Consider the following 25090-nt stretch of genomic DNA (forward strand, 5'->3'; position numbering starts at 1 on the left):
CTGTGAATGCACGTGAACTCGTATTTGGTTTAAAATGGTATGATATAATAAAGATATTTGAAAAAAAAATTCCAAAACCAAGTGACTTGCAAGCTACCTCATGGCATAAAGTGAAACATTTGATGATTTTGAAGAAACCTATCATTAATATTTGTATTTATGTTGCACATATTGAGAGATATTCTGTTATTTACATGTGTAATTATGCAGTTAAGTAAAAGCATTAATAGTTCTATAAATGTCTTATGATGCTTATTCAGGGAAGGAAGGGGAAGAACTGGAATATTTTTCCCAAATGACTTCTCCACCTGAGTATTCCACAGGTACTTATGACATCTACTTTACCCACAGAGGAAATCTCATTTAAAAAAAAAAAAACTTTACTTAAGATGAAAGACCACTTCAAATGGAAAGCCAAAGAGATCTCATATACTGAAAAATGTTTTGATTTTCTGGGTCTGAAGGAACTTGTGAAAATTCTTTCAGTCTTAATTGAGTCAGATGATGCATTCTTATCAACCTCTAAAGAAATGATTACCCATACCCATTCTTCTTCAGGGTTAGGAGACACATAAATTCCTCTAGAAAATTCCCTTGTCAGATCCAGTGGTGGTCTCCATGGATCTTGAGAAGTGACTGAAACTGGTGTACTGCATGCTCCAAGTATCCCTGTACTGCTCCCCTAGTGTCCTGCCACTACTGCATGCTCCCAGTACTGTGTGCTCCCAATCCTGCCTGCTCCCACTACGGCATGTTTCCAGTGTCCTAGTACTGCATGCTCCTAGTGTTCTGTCCTCCCAGTACTGCATGTTCCCAGTACTGTGTGCTCCCAGTCCCGCCTGCTCCTAATACTGCATGCTTCCAGTAGCCTAGTACTGCATGCTCCCAGCACTGTGTCCTCCCACTACTGCATACTCCCAGTACTGAGTCCTCCCAGTACTGCATGTTCCCAGTACTGTGTGCTCCCAGTCCTGCCTGCTTTTAATACTGCATGCTTCCAGTATCCTAGTACTGTATGCTCCCAGTACTGTGTCCTCAGAGTACTGCATGTTCTCAGTACTGCCTGCTCCCAATCCTGCCTGCTCCCAGTACTGCATGCTTCGAGTATCCATGTACTACATGCTCCTAGTACTGTGTCCTCCCAATTATTGTATGTTCCCAGTACTGTGTACTCCCAGTCCTGCCTGCTCCCACTACTGCATGCTCCCAGTGTCCTAGTATTGCATGCTCCTAGTACTCTGTCCTCCCAGTATTGCATGTTCCCAGTACTGTGTGCTCCCAGTCCTGCCTGCTCCCACTACTGCATGCTTCCAGTGTCCTAGTACTGCATGCTCCTAGTACTCTGTCCTCCCAGTACTGCATGCTCCCAGTACTGTGTGCTCCCAGTCCTGCCTGCTCCCACTACTGCATGCTTCCAGTATCCTAGTACTGCATGCTCCCAGTACTGTGTCCTCCCTGTACTGCATGTTCCTAGTACTGAGTGCTCCCAAACCTGCCTGCTCCCACTACTGCATGCTTCCAGCATCCTAACACTGCCTGTTCCTAGTACTGCTTGCCCCAGTACTGAATATTCCCAGTACTGTGTGCTCCCAATATTCCAGTATTAAAAATCCCCAGTACTACATGCTCCTAGTATCCCAGTCCTGCAAATTCCCAGTACTACATGCTTCTAATATCCCAGTACTGTGTGATCCCAGTACTACATGCTCTCACTGCAGTGTGCTCACACTATCCCAGTAGAGCATGCTCCCATTATTGCATGTTCCCAGTACTGCATGTTTCCAAGTATCCTAGTATTTGTGCCTGCTGTAGTACATGGTCCCAGTATGCTAGTACTGCATGCTCCCAGTATTCTAATAGTGCATCCTCACACTACTGTGTGCCCCCAGTATCCCAGTACTGCATGCTCCTAGTATCGTAGTAGTGCATGCTCACACTACCGTGTGCTCCCAGTATCCCAGTACTGCATGCTGCCAGTACTACGTACTCCCAGTATCTCAGCAGTGCATGCTTACAGTACTTTGTGCACCCAGTATCCCATACTGTCTGCTCCCAGTCATACCTCTCAACTGTACAGATTTTTGCAGAATGTCCAGATTTTTGTCTCATATTTTTGTTTTTCATAAAATTGTGGTTTTCTGACAAATTATCAACAAGTCATTAAAGACTGAAGACAGAAAATAATGACCGACATTTGAGTTTCAGACTTCATATCTTTCAGAAAATTCATGCTAAAGCAAAACCTGTTATTCTATCAACTTTCTAAGTTTGTAAGATCAATATTTAAAAATTGTCCCTATTTTTGGGCCTTTGTCCCCCCCCCCATTATTTATGGCTCTGTCTAGAGTTCTTGCTCTAAGAGGGTGAGAGATATGCTCTCACTGTCTCAGTACAGCATGATCCCAGTATCCCAGTACAGCATGCTGCAGTATCCCAGTATTGCATGCTCCCAATACTGAGTGCTCCTAGAATCCCAGTACTGCATGCTCCCATTACCATGTGCTTCCAGTACTGCATGCTGCCAGTACTGAATGCTTGCAGTATCTCAGTACAGTGTGTTTCCAGTAATGTATGCTATCAGTATCCCATTACTGCATCCTTCTAGTACTGCATGTTCCCAGTATCCCAGTACTGCAAATTCCCAGTACTGCATGCTCCCAGTATCCCAGTACTGCATGTTCCCAGTACTGCGTCCTCCCAGTACCACATGCCCAAGTGCTACATTTTTCCAATGTCCTAGTACAGTGTGCTCCCAGTAGTGCATGCTAAAGATATCCCTGTAATGCATGCTCCCGATACTAAATGCTCACAGTACTGTGTGCTGCCAGTATCCCAGTACTGCATGCTCCCAGTACTGCATGTTCCCACTATTGTGTGCTCCCACTATCCCAGTTCTGCACATTCCCAGTACTCTGTGCTCCCAGTATCCCAGTACTGCAAATTCCCAGTACTGCATCCTCCCAGTAGTGCTTGGTTCCATTACTGCATGCTGCCAGTATCCCAGTACTTCATGCTCCCAGTATTGCATGCTTTCAGTACTGTGTGTTCACACTATCCCAGTTATGCCAATTCACAGTACTACATGCACCCAGTATCCCAGTACTGCATGATGTCAGTATCCCACTACTACATGCTGCCAACATACCTGTACTGCATGCTCCCAGTATCCCAGTACTGCATGCTCCCAATACCGCATCCTCCCAGTACTACATGCCCAAGAGCTGCATTCTCTCAGTGTCCTAGTACAGTGTGCTACCAGTAATGCATGCTCTAGATATCCCTGTAATGCATGCTCCCAGTACTAAATGCTCACAGTACTGTGTGCTGCCATTATCCCAGTACTGCGTGCTCCCAGTACTGCATGTTCCCACTACTGTGTGCTCCCACTATCCCAGTTCTGCAAATTCCCAGTACTCTGTGCTCCCAGTATCCCAGTACTGCAAATTCCCAGTACTGCATCCTCCCAGTAGTAAGTGGTCCCAGTACTGCATGCTTCCAGTATCCCAGTAATTCATGCTCCCAGTATTGCATGCTCTCAGTACTGTGTGCTCACAATATCCCAGTTCTGCAAATTCACAGTACTACATGCACCCAGTATCCCAGTACCACATGCTGTCAGTATCCCACTACTACATGCTGTCAGCATACCAGTACTGCATGCTACCAGTATCTCAGTATTTCTTGCTCCCAGTACTATATGCACTCAGTATCCCAGTACTGCATTCTGTCAGTATCCCACTACTACATGCTGCTAGCATACCAGTACTGCATGCTACCAGTATCCCAGTATTTCTTACTCCCAGAACTGCATGCTCCCAATATCCCAGTACTACAAATTCCCAGTAATGTGTGCTCCCAGTACTGCATGCTCCCACTATCCCAGTACTGCAAATTCCCAGTAATGTGTGCTCCCAGTACTGCATGCTCCCAGTATTCCAGGACTGTGTACTCACAGTACTCTGTGCTCCCAGTATCCCAGTACTACATGCTCCCAGTGTCCCAATATTGCAAATTCCCAGTACTGTATGTCCTCAGTATCCCAGTAATGTATGCTCGCAGTATCCATGTACTGCATGCTCCGAGTACTGCATGCTCCCAGTATTGCATGCTCCTAGTATCCCAGTACTGTGTGCTCCAAAACTATATGTTCCCAGCACAGTGTACTCCCATTATCCCAGTTCTTCATATTCCCAGTACTGCGTGCTCCCAGTATCACATTACTGCAAATTCCCAATACTGTGTGCTCCCAATATCCCAGTATTGCATGCTCCCATTATCCCAGTACTGCATGCTCCCAGTAATGCCGTCTTCCAGTATCTCAGTACTGCATGCTCCCAGTATCCCAGTATTGCATATTTCCAGTACTGCATGCTCCTAGTGTCCCAGTACTGAAAACTTCCAGTACTGCATGCTCCCAGTCTTCCAGTACTTCATGCTCCCAGTACTGCATGCTCCGAGTATCCCAGTACTGCATACTCCCACTCCTGCATGCTCCCAGTATCCCATTACTTTGTGCTCCCGCTACTGCATGTTCCCAGTATTCCTGTACTACATGGTCCCAGTTCTGAATGCTCTCAGTATCCCAGTACTGCAAACTCTAGTACTGCAGGGCTGGGATTAGGGAGGTATTAAAGATTCTTCAGCAACCCTGAAGGGAAGGTTTATGGAGGTTCATCCTGGATCTGTCAAGGCTAAATACCTGTCTCACATTTCCAAAATTCAAAATACTGACATAGGTTCTTAGTTCATAGTTATATAATAAGCTAATGACCACCAGGGCATTTATAAGCCTAGCTTTGCAGTCCAACCCAATTGTGTACCTATGCATCATGGGTGTTTATAAGGAGGAAGTGCGTTAGCTAGGAATTTTGAAAAGGTTATTATGAGGATGTTATATATGTTAGTTTGGGCATTATGACCCATCTAACCTCCCCTCGTCTCTCAAGCTTGGAAGGTTAACCTGGATCTAAGGGATGTCTACCTGTGTGTATACATTCACAAGAAGCACAGGTGCTTCCATAGATTTGAGGCAGAGGTGGAGCTCTCACTATCAGTTTACCTCCTTGCCCTGTGGCTTAGCAATGGTACCAATGGATTTTACAAACTGCCTTGCTCAAATATTTGCTTTCTGTAGAACTAGAGATATTCACATTTACCCATACCCATACCTATATGACTGCCTCATCCAAGCATTTTTCCAAGAGGTGGTGATGAGTGCTGTTCTACGTTATGAACTTCTTCTAAAATCTGTGATATCCATAGCCACCCCTATTCAAACCTTATCCCTTCCAGAAGAGTTGTATTCTTTGAGTCCAAAGTGGATTCCTGCAATGAAATAACATATTCTCTACCAGAAAATGTTGCAATCTTTAGATCAATACTTCCATTAGATAATTACAGAAGAAAGGGTTACAACTTGGAAACTCCTTAGGCCAGTAAAGTTTATGGTATCCTCAGCTCTGATGCTGGCTTTGGCCAGTCTGCGAGTGATAAAACTCCAGTGGCACCTGAAAATTACTTGATCTAAGATTCACAGTTCCTGAAGGAGATTATCTGTATGCTGCCCTTTGTCTCCAAAGAATTAAAGTATTGGTCCACTCATGTCAGGCTTAGACAAGAAGTGCTTTTCAGACAAGAATCCCACAATTAGATGCCAATAAACATGCTTCAGATCAAGCTTGGCGGCATATGCAGTAAACAGCAAAGTGCAAGGGGTTTAGATTACAATTCAATGAAGGAAGCATGCTGCCTCTATAAATCAATCTCCTGTCTCAGGACAAAAAAGGCCTTGATAAACTGCAAACCTAAAGATGCTGAAGCACACTGCCCAGATGATTTAATTGTCTTGCCCTTTAGGCCCCAATTCCTTTAGAAAGTGCTGACCATACTTAAGAAGACTAGAACACCTGTACAAGGAAAGCCTACATAGCTGAACAAAAGAGGTGTTCTAGTTGTTGCCATAAGAAAGATCATGACCCTAGGACAGCACTGGTGTTCATGGTTCTGTGAAACTTAAGTGAGCTGTTCAATTCTGGCCTGACATATACCTATCTGAAAGTACATCTCTCCGACATTTCAACATGTGTGTCTTCCCAGTGTCCCTGTAGCATATTGAATACTTTTCAAAGGAAGTACTTCACCTGGAACCACTGAGAAAAAAATATTTTTTTCAGTAGGATTTGAACTATGATATGGAAAAGCTGACACAGATCCATTTTAAGTCTGCTACCTCAATACCCTCAAACATCTAACATGGAGAACATGGAAAACAGAAATAGCTGATACGGTATTTACATAATCAAGCTTCTAATAATACAGTTTCTTAAATAATTTCCTTGTGTGCTTTGCAACCAAGATGGAGAAAACAGTTTCTTAGTTAACTGACACACTGCATTTTGTTCTGTTACTCTTATTATAGAGAGAAGCTGAAAGGGGCAATGGGACCAAACAACACTATGGATACAGAAGTGACTGTAGCTTCTATGAGGGGAGTGAACATACAGGCTATTCTTGAGGCAGCTACCTGTTCAACAGTCCACACCTTTTATAAGCAGTGTAGGCTAGATGTTTCCTCTAGGCCAGGACTGTTTTCACAATTCCATCCTGTAGAGCATATTGTACTGCAACCACACACATATTTATCCACTTCCCTAATTTACTAAGCTGTGGGAATTTTCTCATAGGTAAGGACTACTGCATAAGCGATCCATATAAATAAAATAGAAGACTGTAAAAACATACTCTAACAATAGATGTTGATGTGACTCAGTGTTGCATAATGGTTCCCCCCTTCATTCCCCTTCTCTTCTTGAGCATCATGATCTGGAGTGGGGTTTGTTATCCCTATGAAACTACCCTTGACTATGTTTAGCACATGCACAAGAGAGTATGGGGTAATGCACCCATTCAGTAAACTCCAAACTGTAGCAAAAATTGCTCTCCTTCCACAGCACTGTATCATTATCAGCCTAGCTAAGGGGCTGTTGACATCAGCCTAGAGGATTGAACACTGAATACCACTGCTTTGAAATAGTCTATGACATTAAGAAGAGATTAGTGGAGACATGATGTGAAAGGGAAAGAAAGGTCATCCTCAGTTCAAGTACTCTGTGGAAAAAATATTAAAATGTATAAGTAATAATATATAATGCAATTACCACAGAGTTATGAATGGGGATCACTACATATTTTAATTTATCTTAAATAATATTAAATAAAAACTTAAACTTATGAACCATATTGTTGCATATCTGCATATATATTTCAATAAATTGATATGTATATTTGCTTTTATTTTTCAGTAACCACTACACTCTCTCCTTGGTCAGGCCATGCCAGAAGATGCAACGAGACAGCTAGATCATATTGTGTTAATGGAGGTGTATGCTACTATATTGATGGTATTAATCAACTGTCTTGCAAGTAAGTGAGTGTACCTTTTAGTTTCATTCCTTATTTAGACATTAATTAGATAATATTACTTTTTTGCATTGTTATTTAATTGTTTTGCACTGTTCATTTTTTTCTGGTTTTCAATGACCCTTTCCCTTGATTTATTATTCCAAATGGAACTTAATCAAAATGAAAGGGCACATCAGATCTTATATTAAATTTAACTGTTATTATGTCAAACTAAAAAAAGTATTTTATTTTAAATATTATTATCATAACTGATGCAATGACTATGTCCAGAAATCAAGCTTCTAGTACATTTATATTTCAATGTTTGATACTGAAACATGCAAAGGACATGAATATCAAAATAAGAATAAAAATTCAAGCAGTTTTATTCTGGCATAAATTTAATTTTATGTGCTGAGAAAACAGACTGACACTACTTGTTTTCGTGGGGTATCTCTGCATATGATGATGGGAGAATTTCAGGTGCAGAAAGTCAGTTTGATCAGTAATGTAAATCAGGAGCATTTCTGCATATCATCTGTAAGAAACATGCACCTTGTCCTTCCAGCTATTTTACCTTCTTCTGTCCCTCACTTTCAGCACTGCTAGAGAATAAAATCACCCATGTGGCTGTCACTTTTGTTAATTTTTTGCAAGTAGTAATTTACTGCATTATTTTGCATTCCATCAGGAAGTCACATTGTTTAAGAAGGGCAGTGTCTGTTAAGAAAAGTACAATGAAAATTAAAAGCTACGTGAAGAAGAATATCTACTTCTAAGTAGATAAATACTTTAAGAAAACCAAAACATACTCTTCATTTATCCTACAATGTAATTCTACTAAAATGCAGTTAGCAAGCTTGAAACTCATAATGCAAAAATATACTTTAAGATATATACAATGTACCAACTACTTTTTACAGATACGACATCCACAAAGGAGAGTAGGGATCCTTTTAGGAGGCTAAATTGAGTTTTTATTCCTTAGTTTACAGTTAGAAATATATTTACCACACATGAAACCAAAAGCAGGGATGACATAAGCTAAGGAAATAAAATATTTTGAGACATTGTGCACAGCCCTTATTCCATTTGAATGTATAACTGTCTGTTGAGGCTTGCCTTTGCCCAGTAAGGACTTCTCCTTTAAGCAGTGCTAGTGTTGTATCTGAGCTGGTATACAACAGAGCCAACAACTCGAAGAAAAAAAAAAAAAAGCAGAATGCCTTGCACATAAGGGCAGAACTGTGTTTCCTGTTTGTATATAAAAATGTGTGTGGCAAAAGCAAAAAAGTCTATAAAGGCAGTGCAAATGAGTGTACTGAATATCATTGGTGGATCAGAAAAACATTATAACCTAAAAGAAAATAAATAAACCTTACAACAATGCTGCTCTTACAACGGCTTTACTCACAGATCTGTATAATCCATAAACTGTCATATAGTATACTAAGAATCACGGCCAAGGTATGCTGTAAAATGTAGACCACCACTCAAATTGTATTCAGTCTTATGCCGAATACTTAAGTTTCCATTTACTCATCCATCATTATTTTTCATAAATGTGATATGAAAGAAACAATTTAAAAATTGTTTTAATCTGATCTGTTCTACGCTACTACTGGAAATTTTGTAATTCACAAAAATGCAATGATATATTTGAAATATTTAGCTAACATTCTACCACCGGAAAATAGTTAAAAAACAATTGATAATTATTTGTAATGTATAAAGCAATTCTAAAAGCAGCAACATACATTACTTATAGGTTCTTTCTGTATATACTGTTGTGAGAATAAGTAGTAGAAAATTATAACTTTCCATATCCAGGTGACACTGTAGGACAGTGAGTAACCCTGTCACCTGACAGCAAAAGGTTCTCCTGCTGGATTCTTAGATTGTATGTCTTCTGTGCAGAGTATGCACGTCCTTTCTGAGTTTATGTTGTTTTCCTTACACCCTCAAAAGATGCATGGTAGATAGATTGATGAATTTAAATTGCCCTTAGGTACACATGCAGTGTGTGCGTATGATAAAGAAAAAAAGTTATCGCAATCTTTGTCTGTTCTCTCTTGCCTACTCAGCCTTATGGATGGTGGGAGCTGTTAACATGTTCATCACAGGAGTCTGATGCTACTCCTAAGCAGGGTGGGACCTTTTTCCATCTACGGTGATGGGATTTTTGTTACTAGCCTCCCTGTGTTCTCTCTGTGCTTTGACATTGCCATGTCTGCCAACAGAATTGAGGTGGCTGCGATAGATGGCTTATCACTTGCCATCAGATGTAATGGATAATTGGCATTGATGAGAGCTTGAGATCTGCTGCTGTGAAACTTAGTATGGCTTATGGACCACTTGCCACACATAAGTTGAAGACCAGACTGACACAGGAGGGGCTTTGAGTCCCATCACTGTTAACCACTGTACCACCTAGGTTTGTGAAGGACAACATTTATAGTCCTTGGATTAAATCTACTTCCCCAAGTAGGTCTAACGGCTACCAGAAGGGTAGTCTCTTGAGTAAAACCACCGGTACTCAATTTGATAAGATAAAGGAAAGTGTGCACAGATTTGATGTACTAAACAAGTCACCAAATGCAATACAGCCCCAAGATCATAAAGGGGAAATTCAATGCTGCCCTGGGTGTAGCCCTTTAACATTTGAACCCACACAAGAACTGCATAGTAATTAATTAATGATTAATTAATGAGCTGAGTATTTGGTCTAGCACCCCACGCCTCTTTCTCATTACTTTCTTTTTAAACTGCAACACCCTTCCTTGCCCCTTATCCTGGGAAACACCTTTTTAAATACATTATTATTACACACACACACACACACACACACACACACACACACACACACACACACACACACACACACACACACACACACGTTCATATGCAGGCACACTACACCTCCCCACAGCTTTCTTCCTGGCACTGTATTCCTGATGCTTCTTTAAATATGTCTAGACACCAAAATATACCATTAAACTGCCACTTTTGAGTTAGCCATATATGAATTATAAAAATGAATATCTCACTGGTAGTATGCTCAAAATTTATCTCACAGACACAAGGTACAGGGTTTGAGTCTCAACTTTGATGGAAATTGTCTAGATTTAAAATGGCCTGCAATGGCAACTAGCTTAGTACTTAGCTACAAAGCTATTGGTCCATCCCATGCTAAATGAAGGATAAGCAGATTGCATAATGTTCTGTCCCAGAGTAAAGAAAATGCTTTACATTGGATTATAGTAGTACTTTTATTTTTACTCGGTAGAAAAAAGACTAACAGTAAACAGGATCACAGCTATCTACATACCGACTGCTTTTGGAGGTCTGCCCTGATACATGTTAAAAGTGATTTACTATGATATGTTCGAAAGGGGTCAGGTCAAACAGTGACAACACCAAAATATAACGCTGAAATTTACAACAGTGGAAGACCAGAATGTCAAAAATGGGAAACACAAAAATGTGTATTAGATATTTTCAACATTCCTGTCTTCCACGATGTACTCAGCTTACCTGTACTATTTAGCAGGGGGGCTATGCCGTCACCCCTCACACCCCCGCACATTAAATATACCAACTCCGGGATCATACTACAGTGAGGATATGGGCTACTCCCCTGTTCCTCTCTGAAGCACAACCTCCCTCCACAGTCTCGGCACATTGCTTACCGAAAGGTCGAGTGCACTATGACACTCGACTACCCATGATCGACCACGTTTGGTTTGCTTTTCTGTCCCTTGGAAACAGTGATTTTGGGCATCGGCCATTCGACTTACTGCCATTCGTATAAGGCATAGTAAACTGTTAAAAGAACAATTTAAATTAATTTTTATAGCGCTTTTCTTCCTAAATCCAAATGCTTGAATGATTTAATTATAAGAAATTAGAATTTTCCTGAAACAGGAAGACCTAGCAGTTAGTTTATATTTCAATTAGATTTTTTTGTGCATTTCTCTTCTTTTCATCTTCTTATTGTTTCCAGAGAAATGGTTACATATTCTCATGCCACAGGACACATGCATGCAAAAGATTAAACAGAGGTCAAAATTGCTTTACAGATCTGCCAACATTCTGAAATAAGAGAAAAAAATACATTATATGTTAAATCATTTTTTCTACTCTGGCACCAAAGTAGCCAGATGAACCAAAGAAAGAAAAGCTTAGTTAAAGGTGAAATGGAAATTCATGAAGTCCTATTTATAGATAACTGATGGCATAATTTGATTTAAGATAAGTGCACATATAGCAGTGTAAACAGGACTCAAGAATTCAAAAACACTGACATTTATTTCAGCAATATAAGCTTTACTTAAATAAAACAACAAAATGTATATGCTTTCACATGTAATACACATCCTCAAGTCTAAGATACAGAGATAAGTAAAACTAATTTTGTGCCATATGTGTGCAAACTACTACACACTGAGGACATCTATTAGTATTTATGAATGGTAGCAACTCACCTTTAATCCTGCGTGTGTCTTTAAGTAGTGATGCCAATAATTTTAGTTTTCTTTAAGGAATCTCTGTTTAGCAGTAATCATTTGCACAATGTGCATAAATGTGATAATTAAAACAATGTATTTCAAATAAAATATGATTACACTGCAAAACCTTACAGTCAGCTATGGTTACATTTGTCTAAATTGTCTGAATACTTTGTTTACCCAACATATTTTTTTCCTGTGGATCTTGGAGTAGATGATGTGCCCTTTCATTTTTCCCTTTGAACTATTAGTTATGTACAATTCCAGACTGTGTTACAATGTTGCACTTATTAAATATGAATGAACTTTGAATATTGTTAAATTCCTTACAGTTATTCCTGCTGCAGTGCTGAATTATTTTCCCGTATCTTTAGGCTGTTTTCTGGGCTGTCACACATTTGGCAACAAGAAACCCCAGCTGACTTTACTCACATTCATTTGGTTTCAGTTTTAGTCCTGTGATACACAGTTAGTGGGTACAAAAGCCCTTAAGAAGTACAGTTTACACAATACTTGATAAGATCAGAGGCTATATTAGTCAGGTGAGGTTTCAGCAGAGCAGTCATCCAAAACAGACTGACTACGTCAGCCATACTGAAGTCATGTGAAATGTGTAGAAAGTCAGCAGAAACTTGAAATTTCATGTTTCCTATCACTGTTACCTTAAAGCCTTGGGCATTTTAAATAACAGAGTTTAACATCAGAAATGGTAGCAATGATTCATTACTTGCTCACGTGGATCTAATGCCTGCTTTATATGATATGTAGGAATTTCTAGTTCCTGTGGCTTAATAATGTCAGGGCATAATTCTCACTAAGGCAAGGTTAGTGCTAAATGTTAATGGAGCAAACATTCTTTCTAATAAGAATGCAGTATTTTTTTAATAAGACTGCAGTATTATATATTATGCATAAACTCAGCTGCTTAAAATCCTTTTGTTACACATTTGTACAAGTTATTGTTTTTACTATGCCTGTCACATAAAGCAGTAAATGTATATGTCTAGTAAGTAAGGCTTGTAATTATAATGCAATCACATCAGTATCACTTTTTTTTTCTGAGGTCTTTCAGAGCACACTGGGCTACAGTGCATGAATGTCTGGGTCTGGTTTGGGGATAATGACAGAACAAATTCTTTCAAAATACAGCAGTATATATCCGTCACACAATCCTCAGCATGCTTATTTATCCTTCTTCATTATTTATGTAAAAGTAAAACACTGTATGTTTCAGATGCGTTGTTAAAAATATCTATAATTCCCATCCTAATTACAAGTATTATATTACGTTAACTTGTCAGTTCCATTTGCTCATTGGTCTAGAGAAAAACAGATTACTTATTAGATTTCTTAGCTGCAGTACCATATATTGTTGCAGCAAAATGTTAGCACTGTTCATCATTTAAACCTGGTAAACCAACTGAAATGAGCTACAGAAGTGTTTCTAAAGTGTAAAACACAATGAGCACGGTCATCTTTTGATTTACATACCAGTGGGTGTATGTATTTAATCTACATTATTACAGAGAAAAATACGTAATTTACAGATACACTAAGCTGTTGAGTTGCTCAACTCACAGAATATTTCCTGAAATGAGTAAATGCCACATTAAACTGCATGTAGTTAATGCATGCATTAATATACCATGGCATGGATAAGGCACATAAAATATAATGGCAATGTTAATGGTGCTTGTCCAAAGGCTAAGGACCTTGTTTAGAAATGGTTTGATATTTTGTGTATGGGAATTATATTAACTTTTAATATTAATGTGTGACTTCTGGTCATGTTAACCTTAAAAGTGGCTTGGTATGTATTGCTGCATATGCAGTGAAACAATTTATTTCATGCATCTAGATGTGCCACTGTCATAAATGCATAATGTTTAAATTATGCAAACTTGCCTTATTATTTATTTAATTTGCATTACGTTCACCTTAGACTGTATGAATCACTGGACTAATTGGAAAGAATTTTGCATGTGTCATAAAGCCACAGTTTTTACATGACTTATGATCTACTGCATGATTTTTTTTTTAACTTAGTTTCCATATTCATGCATATTTTGCTGCATGTTTCATGCTCATTTCTGTATGTTAATTCTCACAATTATTGCTCACATTTCTAATAATTGTGTCTGATTTGCTACATTTTTTCAGCATTGTCTATTATTGCTTCAGACTTTAATGGTAATATTATTTTTTGGGCTAATTTATAAAATCCATATCAAAAGCAATGCATAGAAAACACAAAATATTATGGAAAGACAGAGAAAGAATATGATTTTGTGTGTGTGTGTGTGTGTGTGTGTGTGTGTGTGTGTGTGTGTGTGTGTGTGTGTGTGTGTGTGTGTGTGTGTGTGTGTGTGTGTGTGTGTGTGTGTGTGTGTGTGTGTGTGTGTGTGTGTGTGTGTGTGTGTGTGTATGTATGTGTGTGTGTGTGGGTGCGTGTGTGCATGTGTGTGTCTGTGTTTGTGTGTGTGTGTGTGTGTGTGTGTGTGTGTGTGCGCGCGTGTGTGAGTGTGCACATTGCATGTATGTACATACTTGAAAATGTTGAATAAATGTATTTGTTTGCTTGAAATCATCTTATCATTACATTAAGATGGTGTAGATTGTGTTTTCTATGCATTTGAATTATATATACATCAGCTGGCCTGAAACAGCCAGGCAAATCATGTAACAGAATTATGATATAAGTAGGACTTTAGGAGTTGTATGTTCTTATTGTTGTTTCATCTCATTAACGATATCTGCAGCTAGTGTTGTTTTTCTTACTTATATCTACTTTAAGAAACATTGTGTTTGGTAGAATAAAATGGATGTGGGCAAGTAAGGACCAAATGTGTATTTTTAATGGTTGCCTGAATAAATTAATATTGTTCTTGTTCTAAGACTGAGTCCATTTGCCTAAACTAAATTACAAAATATTATTGGAAATATAAAGTAACAAAATGTTTAAAGAATGAATTGCAGTCATTAGAGGCCAGAACACTGCATATACATATAGGACCTACCAGAACATAGTGATTTCAATACATCCTTCAGGGCAAGTAAATTGTACTTAGTGTATAGCTCATATTTTGCATCTGCACATGCCACCAATTATTCACATGCCATGCAGCTTTGCATTTGTGTGTTTTTTTATCATTTTGCAAAACAGCTTCCTCTGTAACAGTGTAATGCACTATTTTATGTACCTTTCTAAGCATATTGTTCAACTTGAAATACACCAACTATTCCTACCAAAGAAATGTTGGGTATAGTCTCTTTAAGTTACTGTGAGCAACTCTTATATTGAGTGCTGCATGGAACAATCCCTTTCTGAGTTACAAATAGCCCTATCATGTCCAGTCATTACATCACCAAACTCAGTACTACTACTAACCCACATTCAAGTGATCTAAATGTAGACTACAAAAGTAAAAGAACCACTTGACATGATGTACATATGTCTCATAAAATTCCCTGGCTATGTAATAGTCCATCACTACATATGAAGCTAAGCAGCTGCCTACTGCTGTTTCAGACATACAGTGGTATGCAGATGGAGATCTGTAGAGTTCACCCATTGGTGTACTTTTTCTCTTGTATTGACAGAGGGAACAAATAATGCCACTCCAGTGGCCAGATGGATTGCTTACCCAGTAAGATCCTACACACCTGTTAAAATTGAGCTCTTACTTTTTTGCAGGTTTCATTACCTAGAACATATAACACTCTTGCAGGGTTTTTTTTTTTGGCTTGGGTACATCTTCCTTTCTTTCCTATTCCAGTCTCTCACATCCTTTGAAGAGCTTCATATTTTCCTTTTTATGTGTAATGAATCTAGCATGAGTGCTTTTCTCTTGTGAATTTCCTGCATCTTGTATTTGTTTTTATACAATGATAGCCAGAGTGCTGGGTTTGGTACGCCAGGAAGATTTTTCCTGGCACCTGGACAGCCTGATAACACTACTATTTCATTATCATTACTTCTTACATTGCTTTCCATCTTGACTTATGATTCATCTAATACAAAATCACATATTTTTTTCTTTCTTTCCTTCCTTCTTTCATATTGTTGCCATCTTATCCACATTTTTCTTCATTTGTGACCAATATGCTCCTTTTTCCCCATGACTGTACTAAATACAAGATATTTATTACTGCCTGCCATACTAACTACCAGTTTCTTTTTTCAACCCATTGTAAATATCTTTCCAGCTTTATATAATTCTATTTCCCTGAGAGATGCATACATTTCTTGCATATATAATTCCATCATCATACACAATGACATTATTGATTAGTTTTGACATTTGATCATGTATATGTAATTGACAAGCCAATATGAGTTTATACACATTTTTAGTTGTACAATAAATTAATTTTCCAATAATATTTGTATTAATTCAATAGAAATGTAATGCATATTGATATATCAAGGTTAAATGGCACTAGCTGCAGACTCTCATATAGGGATGCATCAGTTCATAAGTTTAAATAAGTTCCATTCATGGCATATGCTAATTGCAACTTCATCCCATTGTTACCTATATTTGTTCTGTGATTTGTCCCCTTTTCCTCCTCCAGATGTCCAACTGGATTCTTCGGACAAAGATGTTTGGAGAAAGAGCCCTTGAAATTGTACTTGCCTGGTCCTACTCAAAGTATGTTTGAAAGAAAATAAAGTGCATTTCATAGGATGTCCTTGTCATGCAAGAGAAGTTAGTCTGATTTATCAATTTATTTAATTTAAGCAAATGATTGTTTTTTTTTTTTTCTTGGAGGAGTTAAGAAAGAGCTTTCTGATATAGTTCCAAAAAAGTGTTGCAAGCATATTCTAATATCATCCATCACATGAAGAAAGATGTCTTTCCAGGATGACTGTCTTCTATGTTTGGATGTTTCTGCTACTGTTTCTATCTCTGTGGTTTTGTTTCTTTTGTTAGGTGTCCAATCGAATTCACTGGTGAGCGCTGTCAAACCTACACAATCGCCCACTTCACCAGTATGTTACCTTCTTCTCCTGTCTTTTCTCTTGTTTACTGTAATTAGCATGGTTTTCCAATCTGCAAGCATGCTGCAGTGTTTTTTTTTCTGTTGAACAACCACAACATACGTTGAACTTCTATACTAGTCCATGTTTCAAACATTCCATTTACACAAGATGTTAAAGTAGTCATCCAGAGGAGATTAATGCATGTAATAAGCAAATGCCACATAATTAGAAATAGTGAAACTGTGCTCAAAATGCATGCACTGGTCTGTTATTCTCTAACTTGTTTAGGGTTTTGGAGCATTCATTTTTACCATAGCAAAGAATGGTCCAGAAAACTACACCATAAATTAAACAGTGATTAGAAATAGGACTGATAAAAACTATAACATGCCGGCAGCATATTAGTACAACATGAAGCTAAATGTGAAGTATATTGCATTTCATAGGAAATTTGATAATTTGCAAGTCAAATTTAAATGACTATGATAGGTTTTCAGAAGTCAGATGGAACACTGTTTATATATGTCTTATATCCCTCAACATGTACTTCCTCTCCCTAAAAAAACTGCTAGGAAAAATAATATCTTGGTATATTTATCCTTTTGGTTCAGAATGCTAATACAGGCAACTTAGCTTGTGAAATGAAAGCATGCTTTCTGATATGCATGTTGCATGGTCTCAGATATATTGCTGTAAATATAATTCCAAATTCAGTATATGCAATGCCAATAGAAGAAGTGAAACAAAGTCTATATTTCAAAAAAGTTGTAGCCATTTAACTTAAACATGTTTTAAACTTCAGTATACTTATTATAGTACTAGGGATAGAAAGGCATCTGAGAAGTAGACCTGATTTACACAGTACATCAGGAATTTTAAATCTAATTTAATTATACCCTCAAGACCACACTAAAACAATATACTGATAATGAGAACTGCCAGAATTCAAAAGAATTGTAATAATCTTATGGCCTAATCATTAATTTTCTTATTAATCAGGTATCATGTTATACTAAAATTTACTTTGATAAACACAGAAAGACATACATACAGGCAGTTATGCATTTGTGATTTGCCTCTTATGACTAACTTTGCATGTTTCAAAAGTTTAGTCAATGAAGCATGATTTGTTCTCTGTCTAAGTGTAAGCAGAAGAATACAGTGTAATGAAGATGCTTGTAGGCATGGTGAATGCATTGCCACAGTGCCAAGAAGTCAATTCAATATGCTTATTTATGCATGTGGTAAAAAGCTAGAGTAGACTTATTTAAATCAGTATCAGGATTTTATTAGAGCATCAGTATACAACTTTCTGAAACTGATGTGCAAAACACTATCAATCAGTGATTATGAGTGCGACATGTACTAAAATTATTCCGCTTAGACTGTCAACACAGTCAGTGTTAGCGGAAAGAATAAGAAGTCCAAGAATCATGCAAACTATCTCCTTGGCATAAAGCCCAGCATAATTTCAGATTAGCAGTGCAGTGTGTAAGAAGTCTGCTTACGATCATATTAACAATGAAAAATAATAAGCAGGTAAACAAATTAATAAGCTGTATTATACCACCCACATGATGGTCATACTTTTACTTGTGATCCAAATATAATGAACCAAAATGCAGAAACATATCATATCTTCACATTTGTGAACATATTGCATATGGTCATATTAAGAATGCAAAGTAATCATCAGTTAAAGAAATTAATACTTTAAGTGTTTATAGTCCATATTTTTATTGTGTTACCAAGATAATGGACATACTTTTACTGACGATCCAAATACACTAAATAAAAATGCAGGAAGTTAATCTCATATCTTCACATCTGTGAACATATTGCAAATGTATTCTGTTCATTGTCTTGTATGTGTTCAGTATTTCATATCTTTTTTGTCTGTGAAGATGTTTTCTGTGTAACTGCAACTTACTTCTTGCGTACTGTGAAAAATGTTACAAAAAGTTACATTCAAGAAAACCTGCAAATTATTATATTTATGGGCATTGATAATGATATACTAATCATTGATAATTTCTGTTTCCTTGAAGTACTTATCTTCTTACTGGAAAATCACATTGCAGGCTTCTGTGTTGTAAAATATGCGAATATTCTTGCCAGGTTAAAAGTGTGATAGAATCTGTCAGATTATATTATTTCTTTTGTTTTATTTGCTTATTTCCATACTATGTTGCATATACACACACACACACACACACATACACACATATATATATATATATATATATATATATATATATATATATATATATATATGTCATTTCACTCTGAAAACATAATAAACCCCACTATGAATACATATATATATATATATATATATATATATATATATATATATATATATACACACATATATATATAGATAGATAGATATAGATATATAGGTAGCTATAGACAGATATATAGATAGATATAGATGATGTAGATGTTGATATAATTTAATATCTTCACATGAATTTAATTTAGTCTAGTTTTGCAGAAATGGGTTTATCCTTTAAGTCAATGTTTATTCATTTTTATTGTTCCATGTTGGAATTACAGAAAAAAATATATACCAAACATTATTGGATACACATCAGTCAGTTGAATTCACTTTGAGAGAAAGTGAATTTGACTGAAACAGTTTTGTCAAAATATCAAAGACATTGCCAGTGAAATATTATGGAGGTAGTATTTTCTTTGAGCCTTATGCACCCCCCCCCCCACACACACTCATGTAGGAGGACACCCCTCACAACTCCTAAACCTATATATATATATATATATATATATATATATATATATATATATATATATATATATATATACTTAATCTGAGGTAGCACAATATGAAGAAATGGGAAAACTCTACTGTCACCAAAAATGGAGCGAACATAATTGTTTTGGTCAAATTCCCTTCAAAGTGGATTCAACTAATCATGAGGATCTCACATTACTTGTGCTTAAAATGATAACTGTTGCCCTTTTTAAGGAATTCTAAATTATTCTGCATTTAAAATGATTATTATTTTTCATAGCATTTACTTAATTTCTTTTACACCTGCCTTTCTGAGATGAAAGGTGAACTGTGCTAGGCAGAACTTTGTTTTTCAGTCTTCATCAAGCAATCCATTCTGCCCATTACCATCACATTTCTGAATAAACTTTATTGAATATTTATGTTCCAGACAAATGCTGATAATGTGGCTGATGACTGCAGTCAGTGAGATGTTTTGATCTTTGTGGATTGCCGTAATGTAACAGTTCAAGCTCCCTCTTTCAGTCAGTCACCTCATTTTCAGACTAAATGCTTTGGAAAGTAATTCAGTTAATTGTAGTAGCTTACAAAGAATGATATTCAGACCCCCCTTTTAAAATTCATCAATGTTACATTTAAGAGAATAGGTGGCATATATGCAGAAGGTACTGAAGGCATGTATTTTTTTCAAACATCTATTCTGTAAATTTGTTGAATATTTTCCTCTAATGTGGATAGGAAAGGAAAAGAATAAAGAGGATGGTGTTGTGATCTTTCTTATAAGATTTCTCATTTGCACATTATCTTATAGCATATGCATACTTATTTACAGTAACATATTTAGTTTATCTACATCAGATGCTTACCTGTGATCATTAGAGATTCAGGTAAAGGCAATCACTTACTAGTTGTGCTATATTTTTTAAGCGTACTTCCACCAGCAGAATATAAAATAAAATTTTGATGAGGCAGTTAGTAAGTACTCCTTTCTTTATTTGTCAAACTGAACACCATTAAGCTTCTACTCATTAAAATCTTTCTAAAAAAGTTTTAGCATTTTCAGATGCTAACAATATGCACTTGTCCCCCCTCTTTTGCAAAGAACAACCACACATAATAGAGCATACTCAAACTCCAAACAACATTCTGCTTCAGGAATACTAGAAGAATGAAAGCTTCTGTAAGCTAATATTTAACACAGCACGTATGGTCTAGGAAATTCTAATACATGATGTAGCTCTTGTGTGTTCAAGTTCAAACAAGTTGAAATTCACTCCTGTGATCATCACATGAATTAACACTGAAGTTGGTATGACCTTGGTTGTAATTACAAAAATTAGGAGCATGGGGGGCAGAAATCCAACACTAAAAGATACAGAGGGTGTGGCTCTCAACAAAAATTATGTGGCTTTGGATATGCTTTAAGCAGTAGCCCATTCCTAAAAGAGAAGAGAACCGTTATGATGAGACTTAAACAAATGGCTTAAAAATTAATTTAATAGTTCCAGCACTCTTATGCTTATCTATTTCAGATGTTGTATTTTAATGAAAATCAAGCATAATCAATCAAAATCTGTATAACTGTTAATAATCAAAGGAATGCTTCTTCTGTATAGGAAAATATGTTGCAATATGTTATGAGAGATAATGTTGATATTGTATATCATTTGGTTATTGCTGTGCAAGTTATGCAAGGCCTCAGATAATAACCTGTATACTGCTCTACAATTTGTGATCACTTCAAGAATTGTTAGTGAAAGCAGGGCTCTAACATGTACAATATGTCAGAAAATGATTGTCACTTACATGCTCACATTTGCTTGTAAGTACATTGCTGTGTGTGTGTGTGTGTGTGTGTGTGTGTGTGTGTGTGTGTGTGTGTGTGTGTGTGTGTGTGTGTGTGTGTGTGTGTGTGTGTGTGATATATATATATATATATATATATATATATAGATAGAGAGAGAGAGATGTATGGTTTTGCATTGTTTGATCTAAAGTACATTGACTGAAAGAAAATACATTTTACTAGAAAGCCACTTTTATCCAAAATACTCTAATCATATATACCAGAAAACATTTTTCCCCTTGCCACCCTACCCCACGTATATGCTCAAATATCATGGTCATTCACCCATGGAAAAAAAGAAAATATACCACACACACAGTGAATCAGTGCTGGCACGCAAACCCAGACATCTTCAGATTTAGAAGAACAACATTATGCTGAACATTACAAATGCACATGAAATCTTCTAAACCTGTTTCCCCAACTGGTCCTATGATCAGAAACAACACCATAAATACTATCTATACAGTTCTGCAGTCTATAATCAAAGGCTTTTCAGTCACATTTCAGTACTTTTTTCATCCATTTATGGTTCATTGAAAAGTACATTCAGTTAAATGCCACAGAACTATATGTATATATATATATATATATATATATATATATATATATACACACACACACACACACACACACACACACACACACACACACACACACACATATATATATATATATATATATATATATATATATATATATATGTTGCACTTCAGAAGATCGAACGGCTGAAATATCAAAGACCATATGATCGAGGCCATATGACTGATATTTTAGCAGATCAATCTTCTGAAATTGTAACAAAAATATAAAAAAACAGTTAAAGAAGATGGTAATACAGGGGGGCCAGCCCCACTGCACCCCCACATCCCCCCTACTTAAATATACCAAGTCTGAGATCGTGCTACAGCAGGGAATAGGAAAAATCTCCCATTCCGTGCTGTATCGACAGTGTAGCGCAACCTTGGAGTTGTTATATTTAAGTAGGGGTGTGCGCGTGGTGCAGGGGGGCTTACCGTCTTCTTTAACTGTTTTTTTTTGTATTTTTGTTACAATTTCAGAAGATCAGTCTTCTGAAATATCAATCATATGGTCTCGACCATATGATCTTCAATATTTCAGCTGTTCGATCTTCTGAAGTGTAAGCATATATATGGGTCCCCTTTGAAACATCTAAAACCCATAACATCTAATTTCATAACATTGAGACCAGAACATATAAAACCCAAAACATCTAAAACCCATAACATCAAATTTCATAACATCTAACAGTACAAATCACATGAAAATAATATTCACTCCACATATAACGACATATAATGACACCAGACTGCCAAACACACTTTTTACTACGTTTCTGCAGGGAGCTTGGTACAGTGGGGTTAGAAAATTCACTTTTTTCCACTGTAGTGCAATCTTGGAGTTGGTATATTTAATTTATGGGGGGTGGGGGGTGCAGGGGGGGCTTGCCCCCCTGCAGAAACATAGTAAAATGTGTGTTTGGTAGTTTTGTGTCATTATATGTGGAGGTGGTGTTATTGTCTTGTGATTTGCAGTGTTAAATGTTAAGAAATTCGATGGGTTTTAGATGTTTTGGGTTTTAGATGTTCTGGTCTCAATGTTATGAAATTAGATGTTATGGGTTTCAGATGTTTCAAAGTAGACCTATATATATATATATATATATATATATATATATATATATATATATATATGTATATATGTGTGTAGGGTCTATATTACATGATCAAAGTTTCAAAACTTGAACTGGAATAGTGTTACTGTGGATTTAAGTCAAAATTGTGCAGCCAGGCTATCCTGAAAGCACTTCCATTCTCACTAAAAGAACCTTCCTCAGTTTTTGTTTTTGATTTTGTGGCTTAAAGTGTTGCTTGATTTTGTGGCTTAAAGTGTTGCTTACCTGAACTGCAAGCATAGATGTCAGTTAAATTTTCACCAAATTAACTAACATCTGCTGCTAAGCTGATTTCAGAGGTTCAAGCTTTTTACATTGTTTATGAATGTTTTTATGGTACTTCTATTTGCGTCTTCTACTATTCTGGCTTATTCAGAAGTTCATCTCATTTATGTATATTATTTCAAGCTTGACCCAACCATTTAGCCCAAAAATAATTGTTTGTTAAGGGAACCAAAACAAAAGTTTCCAACTTTAAGTTCCTAGTTAATGTTTTTCTGTTACACAGTTTGTTGAGTACTTATATTACCTTTCATTTGACATGGCAGGACTAAGCTACTTCCCTGAAAATAAGATGCTCCCTTTTAGAAAGATTGCAAGCATTTGTGGGTTGCTAAAACCTTTCAGCTGTGCATTTGGCATCAAATGTTCGTACTTCAGGTTTAAAACTTTAAAATGTAACCAGAATACCTGAAGGCTAGCTAACTTAAGATATCTCTGTCCTATACTAACTGAAGTGGGTTTACACTGACCGGGAACTCTTTTTCCCTCTTAACTATCCTGATAAAATCTTATTGTTGAATATTTCTTCTAAACATTTGTTTGCTGCTTAGAATTCTCCTTTCTGTGGCTTCTTGTTTTAGTTTGACAAAAAGCACAATTTATTACTCTTTTAATTTCTTGTTTATTAGTGAATGTATTTCTTATTATTCAAATTTATTAGGCAGTTCACACTTGCTTAGGGTAAATTAAATGGTTAGCTAATAATTATGAATTCATCTAATTCACCACCATGCATCTTTATCATTAGTTCTTGTTTATGTATATGTTATATATATATATATATATATATATATATATATATATATATATATACTGTCCAGTGTTTTGGACAAATTAATTTACCTGGTTAACAAAGGAAATAAGTGGATAAGTAAATACATTCAGCCTGACTTGTGCTTTTACCATACTTCCCTCCTTTAGACTATATCTTCTCAGAGTGACTCCTACTATTTAGTTATACTTGTCACTTCTAATAGGTTCATAGGTAGGTACTAGGCTATCGGCCCTGGGGCCTATATAAGCAAAGCCAAAAAAGTTCCCTGGCTTTTTCCACCCAAAAAAGTTATTTTCCTGCACCCTGTCTAGCAGAGCCACAGAAGTGATCCCTAGGGTGAATATTCTATTTCCCATCCAATTATCAAGATTTTTCTTAAAGAGGGCTAATGAGGAGCTTTGCTTGACATGAATGGGTAGTCTGTTCCAGAGCATGGGCGGTCTCTGGGACAAGAATCTATCCCTCCAGCATGTTCTGTTAATTGTGGTGGCAAGGTTTAGGTCCCTGGAGTGTGTGGCTCAAAGGGATTGGGGTTTCTTTAAGTGTAGTATGTCCAACAGATCTGGGTTTGACATGGCTTTGTATGTTAGGCAAAGGTCACCTTTGAGTAGGCGATAAGTGATGGAGTAGAGCTGGAGACAGTCAGCGTATGGCATCTGTTTGAGGCCAGTAATCCTCTTAGTGAGGTATTTCTGTGGCCTTTCTAGTTGTTGTAGATGTCTTGCGAGGTACATGCCAAACGGGGTATTGTACTCTATAATGGGTCTGATAAGGGATGAGTAGAGAGGAACAATGACCTCTTTTTTGCTGGAGGTGAACCCATTTGTGATGAGGTACACCATG

General features: G+C 36.9%; 1 protein-coding gene across 2 annotated transcripts in view; it reads left to right on the forward strand.

Annotated features, from left to right (window-relative positions):
- NRG2 (neuregulin 2) overlaps positions 1-25090 on the forward strand; it is a 675057-nt gene that overhangs the window by 424955 nt on the left and 225012 nt on the right. The window contains exons 4-5 of one of the 2 annotated variants that reach the window (XM_044069465.1): positions 7302-7422; positions 16485-16561. In XM_044069465.1, the coding sequence (XP_043925400.1) occupies positions 7302-7422; positions 16485-16561 (198 nt within the window). Of the gene's footprint in view, positions 1-7301; positions 7423-16484; positions 16562-16843; positions 16903-25090 lie in introns of both variants that reach the window. The other variant, XM_044069464.1, reaches the window with a different exon arrangement.

Source organism: Protopterus annectens, chromosome 4.part0 (assembly GCF_019279795.1).
Source record: "Protopterus annectens isolate FY-2018-M chromosome 4.part0, PAN1.0, whole genome shotgun sequence".
NCBI lineage: Eukaryota > Metazoa > Chordata > Ceratodontiformes > Protopteridae > Protopterus > Protopterus annectens.